The 14,042-nt window shown below is 38.9% G+C and overlaps 2 protein-coding genes across 2 annotated transcripts in view; one reads left to right on the top strand and one right to left on the bottom strand.

The window, feature by feature from the left end:
* The first annotated feature begins 1,648 nt into the window (after nucleotides 1–1,648).
* Nucleotides 1,649–12,140, top strand: LOC131431270 (uncharacterized). Its single transcript, XM_058596881.1, has 4 exons — nucleotides 1,649–2,187; nucleotides 2,267–2,389; nucleotides 10,785–11,286; nucleotides 11,346–12,140. Exons 1-4 carry the CDS (start codon nucleotides 1,649–1,651, stop codon nucleotides 11,787–11,789), a joined length of 1,608 nt encoding a protein of 535 aa, XP_058452864.1. The 3' UTR covers nucleotides 11,790–12,140.
* Nucleotides 12,110–14,042, bottom strand: part of LOC131431269 (probable 4-coumarate--CoA ligase 3) — a 19,430-nt gene continuing 17,497 nt past the window's right edge. Inside the window, exons 2-4 of the mRNA XM_058596880.1 lie at nucleotides 13,219–13,344; nucleotides 12,651–13,158; nucleotides 12,110–12,596 (exon numbers count right to left, since the gene is read on the bottom strand). Of these exons, the coding sequence (XP_058452863.1) occupies nucleotides 12,153–12,596; nucleotides 12,651–13,158; nucleotides 13,219–13,344 (1,078 nt within the window). The 3' untranslated portion in view covers nucleotides 12,110–12,152. The remainder of the gene's footprint in view (nucleotides 12,597–12,650; nucleotides 13,159–13,218; nucleotides 13,345–14,042) is intronic.

The following is a 14,042-nucleotide window of genomic DNA, read 5'->3' as shown; positions in this document are numbered from 1 at the left end:
ATTCTGGAATATTTCCAATAATTTAGTCAGAGCAGTTCAAAAATTGATGGTTTAAGCTATTATTCTTTATAACACTAGAAAGCTCGGAGTTTAGTATATACCTATATTGTCCAATCGCAGTCAAAATGGCTGGAAGAAAACAAGTAAAAAAAATGAGATAGAATAACTAATGTGTGAAGAAATTCGCTTAAGCAAAATTATACATATTTTTTTATATTATTTACAGTCATATAAATCATTAATTTCTACAAAAAGTTACAAACTTTAAAGGATTCTAAATGACTTTATTAGGCAATCTAGTGCTTAAAGGGTAAGAGAACAGGATTTCCGATGGTACCGCAATAAAGTAAAGTAAAGAGAAAAGCTAAAAAAAATCTGTCAGTTGCACTCTGGTTTGCGTTTCTTGGTTTGAGAGTAGACGTTTCATCTGTTTTGTTATATGCAAGAGATAGAAGCTCTGATTAGATTATTTTCCTATACATGGTCATTGCAATGAAAAAAAAAAACGGAACAGCCTTTTTCAAGCAGCTCAAACGAACCAGGAAGTAATCAGTTCACGAAATATTGCCAATAAATTGCCCAGAACGCATCGCAAAACTAAACAGCCCTCATCCAAATCTCGGAACCGTGCCAGCGAACCAATAAAGTAGCAAGATTAGCGTGGCTTCTTTGTCGGTCGTCGTCGTAGTCAACGCGACCCAAAATCGGCTCCCTAAAGTGGGTGTTAATGTGAATGATAATAGCGGGGGGGTTGGCGGTGCTCTTTCCATGGTGAACTAAGCGGCGTTGCCTAAAGCCCCGAATCATCATTCGCGAAGGGTAAATGCGGTGGTAAAGTGTCGACAAGAGAAGGATTTGTTCTGCAGCCTACATCGAAAACCAACCAACAATCTTCAACCCGCCGCCTTCCACCCACAAAGCGCGGTAGCAGCGACTTTATTCAAAGGGAGGCCGCGGCAGAAGGAGGCGTGAAATCATTAAGATTACTTCAACAACATTTTTCGTCATTAGCATGTTTATAACACGATATAAAACTTATTTTGTAGGCAGGGCTTTCGATGACAACAACAGCAACAACAAAAAAAAAGTATTTCAAGTGAAGCTTTTCTTTTTCTTCCGTTCTGTTTTTGATTCTTGAATGTGTTCAACACTTCCTTTTCGTTTGGCAGTGGTTTTTTTTTTCGAAGGGAAAAATTGACTTTGACACATTCCACTTGCTGGCACCGTACGTACGCCCGGCTTTGCGGATGGGACGATGGATCAATTTTGCCGGCTTGTGGGTTAATCGGGCTTCGGAGAAAAGTTACCCAGAACGATCGTAATGGGTGATTCATGGTGGCCAAACGTGAGCCAAACGCAAAATCATGAAAGCCGAGCTGCTGGTGTTAGAATAAAAATTAAATCTTATGGTTATTTGCAGTTTGATAAGAATGACATAAAATTTTATTTAGTTTGCTAAGTATTTCGTAATAGGAGTTTATGGGAAGTTGTGACGACGTCGCTGGCTGTCATTGGGGAAACTATCGGACAAATTTGAAGAGATGAGATGGCAAGTTTTTTTTAAAAAACCCGAGCGAGCAACTGTCGGCAATGAACAGCTCGCTGATAAAAAACTCATTTTACATCACACATGCAATCAGTCTTCATCATGTCTTTCTACGATCCGGATCGTCGTGTGTGGAGTGGTCCTCGCATTGCTAGTTCATTCGATCCGAAACGGGGCCTCGGAGAGGTCCTGTTAGATCTGTTGAGCCGCAATCCGGATAAATTGGTCCAGATTGATGCCGACACCGGACGAACGTTGAGCCGAGACCAATTGAAATTACGTGCCATTCGAATAGCGCAGCACTTGAGGGAGGAATTTGATTTGAGTGGGGTCAATGACATCGTGACCATTGCGGCATCGAGTAGCGAAAATTTGACACCGGTTGCGATAGCTCTGCAATTATTGGCTGTGCCCTACAATACACTGTTTCCGAATTTCACCGTCGACGAAATGGCACACATGATGAGCAAGACACAGTCGAGGCTAGCTTTTTGCGATGCGTGGAATTACGTCACGGTTCGGGATGCTGCGCAGAGTGCGGTCAAGGGAGAGGTGAACTTTTTTATCTTGGACGGTTCGGTTGATGGTGTGCCTTCTGTGGATGAACTGCTGAAAGAGACGGGACGGGAGAACGAGTTCCAGTAAGTGAAATCAGTTGAGCTCTAGCGAGACTTACTTTTGTTCACTTCATCTGGCATATTTTTTCCTTTGCTTTTTCAGGCCTGCCAAAGTGAACGATCCCAGCAAAACAATATACAGTATTTTTTGCTCGTCTGGAACCACTGGTCCGCCGAAAGGAATTTGTTTGTCCCATTCGAACAAAATTAATTCATTTTTAATGCCGTGAGTATGCCCTTCGTATTTAATTTGACACCTGAAAATCAACCAATCTATAAACTGTTGGAGAACATTTGAAATTAAATGATTTCTAATTACTTGCAAATCCATTCAAAAAAAAATTCCGAATATTTTATTGCACTTATTGATAGATACGAAATTTGAAAATCGCTTCAGGACAAGTTCCTCCAATATAACGTGTTTAAATTCCGCTTGTTGTTTGAACAATATTTTTACAGTTAAAAGTACAAATATTAAACTCAATGAAATTATTTTTTCTATGTTTTGCCTTTCTCATAAAGAAAGGCTATGCAATCACTGTGAAAATCGAGCTTTTAACCAAGGCCGAGGGCCAAATGTCATAAAGTCACTTAGATTTCTCAGCGACGCTAGAACCGATTTTCACAAATATTGGCTTAAAACTTCCATTGTTTCAAAAGCTACTGTGAAATTTCAACCGGATCTGACTTCCGGTTCCGCAGTTACAGGGCGATGAGTGTCAAAGCTTTCAAACTGGCATATATGTAGAATCACAATACAATATTGTGAAACGTGGAATAAGAAAACATAACACGAACGATGCGAGCTTTGTTTTATTTCGTACTTTCCCTTTTTCTATTCAAAGAGCAGTTGTTTTTGCATGTTTCACAGTAATATTTATGATGTTAAGAGTAATATGAGAAAGGCTACATTACACCACTAGGTGGATTGAAACAGGTATTTTTTTTCAAAATGGCGGCTCTGAAAACATCAACTCAAGTTCGTTCGATTTTTTGGTGGGCGTCATCATCTCTTGGAAACCAATCATCAGAAAGCAGAAAACAAAACCGTTTCATATTCTGTATCGAATTGGCTATGGTCGGAACGAGAAGAAACAAAATGGGGGCAATTTTTAGATTTCCGCCCCATTTTTTGCACTTTGAATTGGTAATAGCTTTTTTAAATAACTACGAATATTTTTGGTTGTAATTCCGACCATAGAAAGAAATCTAACGCGTAAAATGCCGCTTGGTTCATGTTGATACGCGCAATAGTTCTGGAATACACCCAAACCTTTATTTACGAACACTTTTTTTACGTTACCTCTTTTTACGTAACTCTTTTTACGAACCAAATCCCAAATAACGTTAACAATTTTTACGAACCAACTTCGTAAAAAGAGGTTTTTGCATCCAATGAAAACAATTTCCGGCTCCATGGAAATTACTACAATATGGGTATTTTCGGATGAGTAGATGACGGAAAACGATGTTTGAAGTGGTTCGGAAATCCAAGATTGCGACTTCCGGTTTGACGATATTCCTTAAAAACCTTTTCAATGTGGGTATTTTAGGAAAGGGATTGATGAGTAGATGACGGAAAACGATGTTTCAAATGGTTCAGAAATCCAAGATGGCGTCTTCCGGTTTGCAATATTCCTTAAAAACCCTTACAATGTGGGTATTTTCGGAACGGAATCGATGAGTAGATGACGGAAAACGATGTTTGAAGTGGTTCGGAAATCCAAGATGGCGTCTTCCGGTTCCGGTTGATATTGTTTAAAAACATTTACAATATGGGTATTTTCGGGACGGGTTTGTTGAGTATATACCGGGAAATTATGTTTGAAAGCGCTTCAAAAATCTGAATGGTGAGTTCCGTTGTATAGGTATTCTTTGACGATCATTACGATATGATTATATATCGTTTAAAAAGATGTTATGCTTCTGACAAAGTTGTTTGCTACTAATAATTATTGTTTGAATATTGTACTATATTTTCGAAATGACCATAACAAGTAGACGTCTGAACAGCTATAATAATTTTATATTGTTATAGTTATATTGTATGCTTTCAATATTTTATTGAACAACTGGAAGTTTCAATCTAATATTTGGAAGCAACCACAAACATCAAAATTTGGTTTCAAATCAATGACCGTGTTCTCCAATTTTCAGTGTTACACTTATAATTTCAGTTGTTTTAGTGTACGTGATAAAGTCGAAAAAAGTACTGTTACTCTCATCACGACATATTTGTTTTTATTTAAAGTTGTAAAAATCTCATGTCAATTGGCCCGTCGGAATATGATTTAACATTTTGTAAGCCATTGAGAAAAAGGAATATTATTTGGCTCAAGTGGTAAGAGTCAGTTAGACAACCACATGACACTGATTTTCTAACATTTATGAGCAATTCCAGAAATAAATAGCAGATAAACTGACAGGATCGACTTTCTCCGAATCGGATGAAACAATGTACACCTCTTCAGTATGGCAATCTCATCTTCCTGATAAAGGAACCTTTCCGACTCAGTATTAATTTTTAGAATGTCGAAATTTAAAACCGTAACTAACCACTGCAACATCGTTTTCCGTCATCATCAATTCCGGTTCGAAAATACCCACATTGTAAGCGTTTTTAGGAATATTGATAAACCGGTAGTCACCATATTGGATTTCCAAACCACTTGAAACATCGTTTTCCGTCATCTATTCATCAATCCCGTTCCGAAAATACCCACATTGTAAGGGTTTTTAAGGAATATCGACAAACCGGAAGTCGCCATCTTGGATTTCCGAACCACTTCAAACATCGTTTTCCGTCATCTACTCATCAATTCCTGTTCGAAAATACCCACATTGTAAGGGTTTTTAGGGATATTGGTAAACCGGAAGTCGCCATCTTGGATTTTGAACCGACCCCAAACATCATTTTCTTGCACCCACTTATCACATCCGTTCCGAAAATGGCCATGTGATTGGGGGTTTCCACAGTCATTACACAAAACTTTTTTTACGAAGTTAATTCCAAATAACGTAAACTTTTTTACGAACCAAATCCCAAATAACGTAAACTATTTTACGAACTACCTCCATTTACGAACCCCCGTTTAGTTCGTAAATGGAGGTTTCGGTGTACGAGTTTCTATTCGAGACTTATCGTGACTGGGCGTGCGCCTTCCCATTTTCTCTCAACTTCTCGGTTGCGTGTACTCTGGAGACTAATTCTATATTATTTCTAGGAGTATTTTCCAGCAATCAAAAGAGAAACAAATTTTCATTGTTTTCAAAATTATATGGAGGAACCTGGCCTTCAGCCTGCATTTTACGTTGGATTTTTTTTATTACACCGATATTGTTTGTGAGGGTGAGATATATAAAAATTGTGTGTGTGTTTGACCCAAGTCCCACTATATGGCAGGATTCAACAGAAAAAAGTGGGTGGGTAATGTCAGACACAACTGGATGACGTGAATACGAAATACACGATTCTTCTTCACGCACTTCTGAATATCTAAAATCGTTCTCATAAGTTGATATATCGTGTGAATTGAACAAGGTTTAGTTTTTTTTTTACTTTCATAATTGTGAGGGTGCGAATTTCAATAATTCCAATGGAAGAAAACATCGAAAATTTGCTGACTGAAGGAAACGTGTCAACTTTTGCAATATCGCTCACTGCATGAAAACCATCGTCCGAGAACATGAAGGACCAACAAGAGTTTTTCTCTTTGATACTCGTTTAGAATTTTAGAAAATAATAATTTTGAATGTTTTGTTTTAGTCTTGTTAGTGACTTAGACTTCCTGATGGAAAAGGAAGTTTAAAAGGAAGTGAGGAAGGGAATTGTGAAGTGGGTGAGGTTTTGGTATAGTTCCGGTGTCATTGTCTTATTTGCACCGAAAACTTTCGTTTTTTTGCCATAGCTGTAAATGCACTGCCAAATCATAGATTTTCTTGCAAATTTGTCGGCAAGAACAAATTTAAATTTGGCTGGAACATCCCCCCGAGCCGTTGCCAAGTAAAATTTTTGATCTGGGATTTGCCCGAAATCAACCTTGACATAGGTTTCATCGTCCATCAGAAGACACCCGTCGAACTTGGTCAGCACCTGGTTATATAGTTTCCGAGCACGAATTTTGACCACACTATTCTGTTTTATGGTCCGATTTGGCTGTTCGCTAGCTCGATACGACTTGATTCCTTTCCGGAGTTGAGTTCTCCTCACGGTACTATGGGCAGCACCGAATTTTCTGGCCACATCACGATCCGACAGATTAGGATTCCTCTTAATCGTCTTCAAAATCTTACCACGCAATTTTCCGGTCGACAGTTCCACTCCGACGATTGGCTTAAGGCTTCCGAATCGTCGTCAATGTTTCCTTATACCGTTTGATAACGCGCCATATGGTATTTCTGGGCAATTTCAGCTGTTTAGCTAGCCAAGATGCAGACCACAATGGATTTTCCAAATAACTGTGCACATTTTTTTCCCTTCTTTCGGCTTCCATGTGGATTGTTTACAAAGTACAGTCGATTTGCGGAATGTCAAAAATCATACGTGAAGCTGACAAAATTCCCGACACGTGGGCGCCAAGAACTTCCAAATCCGTCCAACAGAAGCGCCACAATATGAGCTAAAGTTTGTTTCAATTCTAAATGAAGCAAGTTTCTTTTCTAAACGAAATTATTCCACCGTATGAGATATCATACACATAAATGTTAGCATCAAATTTGACATTATTTTACACATTATTTGGGAATTTTTTCATAGATATAACCTTTTTAGAGCATCTGCTAAAGTTTTGTCACAAGATATAAGTATTAGCGCATAATTTGACCAAAAACTGCCATTTCTAGTCGTTAGTAGTCGTTAGTCAAGGGTCAAGGATCAAAACACAATTAAATTTTGAAAAACAAATAGCAGATTTAACACACAAAGAAGTTGCGTAGTGTAGTTTATCTGTTTTTGTTGTCTTGAAGCTGTTGGGTAGTGCAATTCCACAGTAAACATTTTTTGAAAAATTGATATTTCTGCTTATGATATATCATACGCTTGGATATAATGGGTTAAGGTCAATACAGAAAGGATTCACTCCAGGAAGAGCGATGAACCCTTCTGACTATAGCTCCTTACCACATTGGGTGAGAAACGATAGAATATCCTTTAAGTTTAGCTCCGCATACACAGGCTCAACCATGTATGGAGAACCAAAAACCCGGATACGTAGTTGCGTAAATGCGGGACAGTTACATATCAGATGATATGAAGTACCATAATCGCATTCACACAAATCACACGAATAATACTCAGCACGTTGCATAGTAGCCATGTGATAATTGAGTTTGCAATGTCCAGTCAGAGCTCTGACCAGAATACTGCAATGATGCTAGGAAAAATTCAGTTGAAAATGGTAACGCTGGTTGCGGACCAACGAAATCATTCGTTGCATCAGCTCTAGTCAACTCATCAGCCCATTCATTTCCAGTAATACCAGAATGACCGGGTACTCATAAGAAATAAACAGCATTTGAAATGCTGAGGTCTTCAATTCGACATGCGATCACTAGATTCGACCGTGAATCATTCGAACTGAGTGCTGTGAGGCAGCGTTACTGTCGGAGCAAAAATAAATTTGTTTACCACAATCACAAAAATACGTTTGACAACAACAACAACAACAACACCCACGATGAGCTTATGGATGATAAGACGAGCCGCGAACAAAGTGCCCATCAATCCTTGCAGGATGTAAATGAAAGCTCGTCTATAACAATAAGATCCAATAATAAAAATTTATTCCAACTAACGAAAAAATGGCTCATTCGGCCACGTTATGCTTGTAAGCGAATAGGCCTGATCGAAATATTTTTTTTTCGTGAATACGTCGTCTGACTTTAATATGGGGCGCCATTCAACCTGAGGAAGAATGGGTAGAACTTAATCGTGAATATCTCCAGTTGTACTGAACGCAACAACATGATTCTTTCTCCATGCAATCCTTAAATTGAATTCAGTACCTGGACTCTGGTCTACCTGTCTTCATGTTTAGTTTCAGAATTTAGTTCCTGATTAACAGTTCGGCTGAAAAGTTCGTATCGTTTAATAGAAACACACATTTTTTTGCCAAAATTCGTTTTTATTATTCAACATAATTGCCATCAGAGGCGATACAGCGATTATAGCGATCTTCCAACTTTTCGATACCATTTTTGTAGTACGATTTGTCCTTTGCCTCAAAATAGGCCTCAGTTTCAGCGATTACCTCTTCATTGCTTCTAAATTTTTCACCAGCGAGCATTCTCTTGAGGTCTGAGAACAGGAAAAAGTCACTGGAGGCCAAATCTGGAGAATACGGTGGATGAGGAAGCAATTCGAAGCCCAATTCGTTCAATTTCAGCATGGTTTTCATCGACTTGTGACACGGTGCATTGTCTTGATGAAACAAAACTTTTTTCTTCTTCAAATGAGGCCGTTTTTTTGAAATTTCGTCCTTCAAACGCTATATAATAGTCACTGTTGATGTTTTTTCCCTTTTCAAGATAGTCGATGAAAATTATACCATGCGAATCCATAACCTTACCGGCCGATTGTTGAGTCTTTCCACGCTTTGGGTTCGGTTCATCGCGTGCAGTCCACTCAGCTGACTGTCGATTGGACTCCGGAGTGAAGTGATGGAGCCATGTTTCGTCCATTGTTATATATCAACGAAAAAAATCGGTTTTATTTCGATATAACAGCTCCAAACACTGCTCAGAATCATCAATTCGTTGTTGTTTTTGATCGATTGTGAGCTCACGCGGCACCCATTTTGCACAAAGCTTTCTCATATCCAAATATTCGTGAATAATATGTCCAATACGTTCCTTTGATATCTTTAGGGTGTCAGCTATCTCGATCAACTTCACTTTACGGTCATTGAAAATCATTTTGTGGATTTTTTTCACGTTTTCATCAGTAACAGCCTCTTTTGGACGTCCACTGCGTTCATCGTCTTCGGTGCTCATATGACCAGTACGAAATTTGCAAACCACTTACGAATTGTTGCTTCGCCCGGTGCAGAGTCTGGATAACACTCATCAAGCCATTTTTTGGTATCGGTGGCACTTTTTTGCATCAAAAAGTAGTGTTTCATCAACACACGAAATTCTTTTTTTTTCATTTTTTTTCACAATAACAAAAGTAGCTTCACTCAAAATGCAATATCTCACAAAACTAATAATCAGACAGCTGTCAAATTTATACACGTATCTTTTGAAGGTTGGTACTAACTGAAAATGGTATGGATTTAATTCTAGTGGCGCCCTCTCATAGAAACGATACGAACTTTTCAGCCAATCTGTTATAAGTTCAGTTCGAGATTTTCATCAAAAATTCTTCTGAATCTGAACTTTTGATTCAAATTCCGAACATAAATTAAGGAACTGGATTTCAACTTCCGAACCCTAGAATCTAAATTCTGGAATCAAATGTTATAGTTGAACTCCGAACCAAAATTTCGTAATTGACTACTGATCAAGAACTTCATTTCTGAAATCAATTTTATAATTTGATTTCTGAATTTAGTTTTGGAATATTTCTTTAAGCACAGTTTTTGAATCCAATTTCAGAACTCCATTCTAAAAATTAAGTCGATTTCCTGTCCCAGATTTAAAATTTAGTTCTTGAATCCAGTTCTAGAATTCAGTGCTGGCCAAGAATTTCAGTTCAGATGCAAATAAATAAATGATGGCAAAAAGACTCAACATATTTAAACATTGAGTAGATTCATCAAATCGGGTTTTTAGAACCATTAAAATATTCCCAAAGGATTATGCGAAGTTTACATCTACTGAGTATCTAAATCTTTGTGACATTACCTACCCGCCTTTTTTATATATAAAAAAAGAATTTTCCATTCCACATTCCACCAAAGTAATTATGTGATGATATGACAGATTTGTCAATGTCACTAAAATTGTAGTATTACCGGATATTAGCGAAGTATGATCTTGAAAAAAACATGGAATAAGTAAAAAAAAAATTATCAAATAGAATTACGAAGCTAGATAGAAATAGAAATAATGTTGTTGTAAGATCATGAGAAAATATTTCTAGAAAGAACTGTTTGTTGAATTCAGGATTCTACACGGCATCAAGGCTGGTCCTTTTCGGAAAAAATGATAACAGGTACTGTCAATCTTCTAGAGGATTCCAGCCCCTAGCGGTACTTTAGAATATCCATTTATTCGGGTAATTTACTAATATATGAAATAGCATTTAACTTTTTTCTCAGTGTACGGTGCCCGTTTTACAGTGCTCGATTCACTTCCAGTAATTCCTTCCAGAACATAATTTTTGTGCAACAATTCTCATACGTAGGTCTAAACCAGTAGTTCTGAGTATATTCGAATGTTTTAGTTTATTTCAAGTAAACTTGAATAAAATTCGATAAAAAGAACACTTAACCCAATTTTCGATTTATAGTAAAAAATGCAATATTCCATTATTTCTTATGCTTAATATGATTATTTATACGACTTAGTTAGCTAGTTTGCAGTAAGGAGAAAAACCGTCGTCAGAAATGCTCATTATTTGATCATCGTCTAAATATTTCAATTTCATAACTTTACAACTGAGAATATCTCTTCCTTTCCAGAATCTACCGAGACTACGTTTACCTTGCGATTGGCTCCATTCACTGGATCAGCGTGGCGTTCACCCACGATATGGCCATTTTCTACGACAGTGTAGTCGTCATTACGAGGAAACCCTTCTCGGAAGATCTGTTCTTTGATCTGATCGAAAAGTATCGCATCAATGGTTTGAATGGTCCACCGGTTTTCGCCCATGCCCTGGCCCGGCATCCCCGGGCCAAGAGTGCCGATTTGTCTTCGTTGAAATTGTGGGGTATCGGGGGCTATTTTGTGTCGGACGACATTCGGGATGCTGTGGATGCTTTGCTACCAGGTGGAAAATCCTACACCATCTACGCATCCACCGAATGTGCACTGATTGCAGCGGATTTATTGCAGCGCAAGCGGGGTGCCGTTGGTCCGGTACTTTCGAATTTAGAAATCAAAATTGTTGATGACGAAGGACGATCGTTGGGTGTTGGGGAACAGGGGGAGCTGTGGATCAAGAGATCACCTCCGTTTTTGGTAAGTTCTATCGGATAGGTGAGTGTAGTAATGCGTGTAATCTTTGGTTCGAATTTCAGGGCTACTTCAAGAATGAGGAAGCTACAGCAGCAGTACTGGATGCGGAGGGTTGGTTTCAATCCGGCGATCTCGGGTATTTCGACGATGAAGGATTCCTATATTTGGTCGATCGCAAAGGTGATTTGTTCAAGTTTAGAAACGATTCGGTTAGTCCTCAACAACTGGAGGACATAATTGTTCAAATGGAAGGAGTGAAGAAGGTCTGTGTCGTCGGAATTCCGACCGATGATCGAAGAGAAGAGCTACCTACGGCAGTTGTTGTGCGAGATGAAGGTTCTACAATTAGCGAACAAGCTATCGTTCAGTTTGTCGAGGAACGTGTCATGGATCACAAACGGCTCCGCGGGGGTGTTTACTTTGTCGATGAAATGCCATTCACCAGCAAGGGCAATGTGAAAAGAAAAACGGTTCGGAAGATGATTATGGACCAGGAAATTAAATAAATAACAACCCGGTGCTATTATGAACTTCAATTCGACGAGGAAAATGATGGGCATGTTAGTATTGCAACATTTATTCCCGTGTGTCTTAAGATGTGTTTTAAATAAACTTTTTTGTGTTTGCCACTACTCTACTATGCTACGAAGGTCTGAAGAACGTTTCGAATGCTTGGTTCCATGGAACGAACATGGAACTAATCATGGAATCGTTTTCTAGACTAAGTGCAACATTTTTTTCTTTGTACGTATTGATTCGATTAGAAAGATTTGATTGAACTTCGATTCTCACTGTTTTATATTCAGATAATTTTGTAGTACGATCAGAAGAACAATAAATTAAACATTTTAAATTAATTGTAGATTGGATTATTGAATCACCCCGTCTTGTAACATCTGTCGAACCTTCCGTCTAATAATCTTCCCATTATTGGTCATGGGGAAATCATTTACAAAGTGCACGCCTCCCCGCAGGTGCTTCGGGTCGCTTAGATGGTTTGCCACGTGGTCAATCACTTGCTCTGCCGACAAATCCGACTTTGGGTATTTTCGAATCACCGCCGTCACCAGATCGGATGTGTTATCTGCGTTCGGTACTCCCGTTACACAGACTTGCAGTACTTCGTGTATCTGCTGAATGACGGCTTCCACTTCCGATGGCGACACCTGATTGCCCATGTATTTCAGAATGTCCTTTTTCCGCTCTACCAAGTGAAGATAGCCTTCCTCATCGAAGAAACCTACGTCCCCCGTGAGGAACCATCCGTCCTTGTCCAGAGCCTCCCGAGACGCTTGCTCATTTTTGTAATAACCCTGCAAGAAAGAAATAGTTACTTCCAAATGTGCAACCTCAATAACTCAACCTACTATGAACGGAATTCCGACAGATTTTACGACAACTTCGCCTTGCTCACCAATGCCAAGGGGATCGCCATCGTCGCTCAGTATCCGAACCTGCATATTGGTTCCAACTTTACCGACCGCTTTGGGTTTCCGTTTGAGAAAGTCTGCCGCCAGGAAGCCACACTCTGATGTTCCGTAGAAATTGTACGATCTTCCGGTTGGTTTCAACAAATCATCCACCGCATCACGAATCGTTTCCGACACGTTGGAAGCCCCGAGGGCCCAAAATTTAATACTGGACAGGTCCGTTGTTGTGGCTCGAGGATCACCGACGATGGCCGCGGCATACGAGGCTGGAGTGTAGAAAAATTTGATCCTGTACTTTTGGATCAGTTCGAAGAACAGATCCACTGAGAAAGTCCGTCGTGTGATCAGTCGAGTGGAATTATTCATGACTGACATGTTCAGCACGTAGACACCGGTGCCCCAGTAGAGTGTGCTGAAATTCAGGCAGATTCCGTCGTCAAAGTTCCTGAAAAATGGTAAAAACGTTAATTCGTTATGATCGTGGAGTTGCGAACAAAGTTCTTACGCTACTTTGCAGAAGCCGGAAATTGTTTGGGCATGGGAAAAGCACACGCCTTTCGGTAGACCCGTCGTTCCCGAGGAACATGTTATGTTCGCTATCAGTTGGTAGGAGTCGCCAAGGTACCTAGGACTGGATAAGAAATTTATTAATGTAAATAATTTTGTTTTCATCTATTGATACGGTTAGTAAGGAATCTGAGTAGGATTTGAAGAATGAAAGCATATGTTTCAGGTATGGGAATTGATTCGCACCTTTTTTTTTGCAAAGTTTAAGTTTGAAATAAAATAAATTTTCTGTTAGTTTCATTAAAGATGCCTTTAGGCATTCTTCACGATATGTTTCATTGTTTAAAGTTCCAGTAGTGATGAAGTTATGGTTTGCTCGACCACAGTTGCATATTGCCTGCCAAACCAAATAGTTTTTGAAAAACTTGGCCTTTTTATTCGTCATGAAATGCTCTTCTACATCTTTGGATTTCCATTGCGACCGCACACAATTCGATCTAAAAGTTTGTAGTATCACCAAAATACGTTTAGTCTGTGCAATATTTCACGCGTTGATGAAATATTTTCAGAGATATAGGTACGTATTAAGGGATGAGGCCAGTGGTGATTTAGAGGGCTATTTTCACGCTTCAAATCTTATTTTCTCAGAAACATTGACGAATATGAAAAACCAAACTGACAATCTCTTAGAAAATTAGTTTAGATTGTTCTGTGGAAATTTCAGAATGATTCATTGACTTTTGAACCGAGGCCCGGAGGGCCGAGTGTCATATACCATTCGACTCAGTTCGTCGAGTACGCAAAATGTCTGTGTGTGTGTAT

This window comes from Malaya genurostris, chromosome 2, assembly GCF_030247185.1.
Source record: "Malaya genurostris strain Urasoe2022 chromosome 2, Malgen_1.1, whole genome shotgun sequence".
In the NCBI taxonomy this organism is placed as follows: domain Eukaryota; kingdom Metazoa; phylum Arthropoda; class Insecta; order Diptera; family Culicidae; genus Malaya; species Malaya genurostris.
Note: the sequence above shows the minus strand (reverse complement) of the source record. Positions and strands in the feature narration are given on the sequence as shown.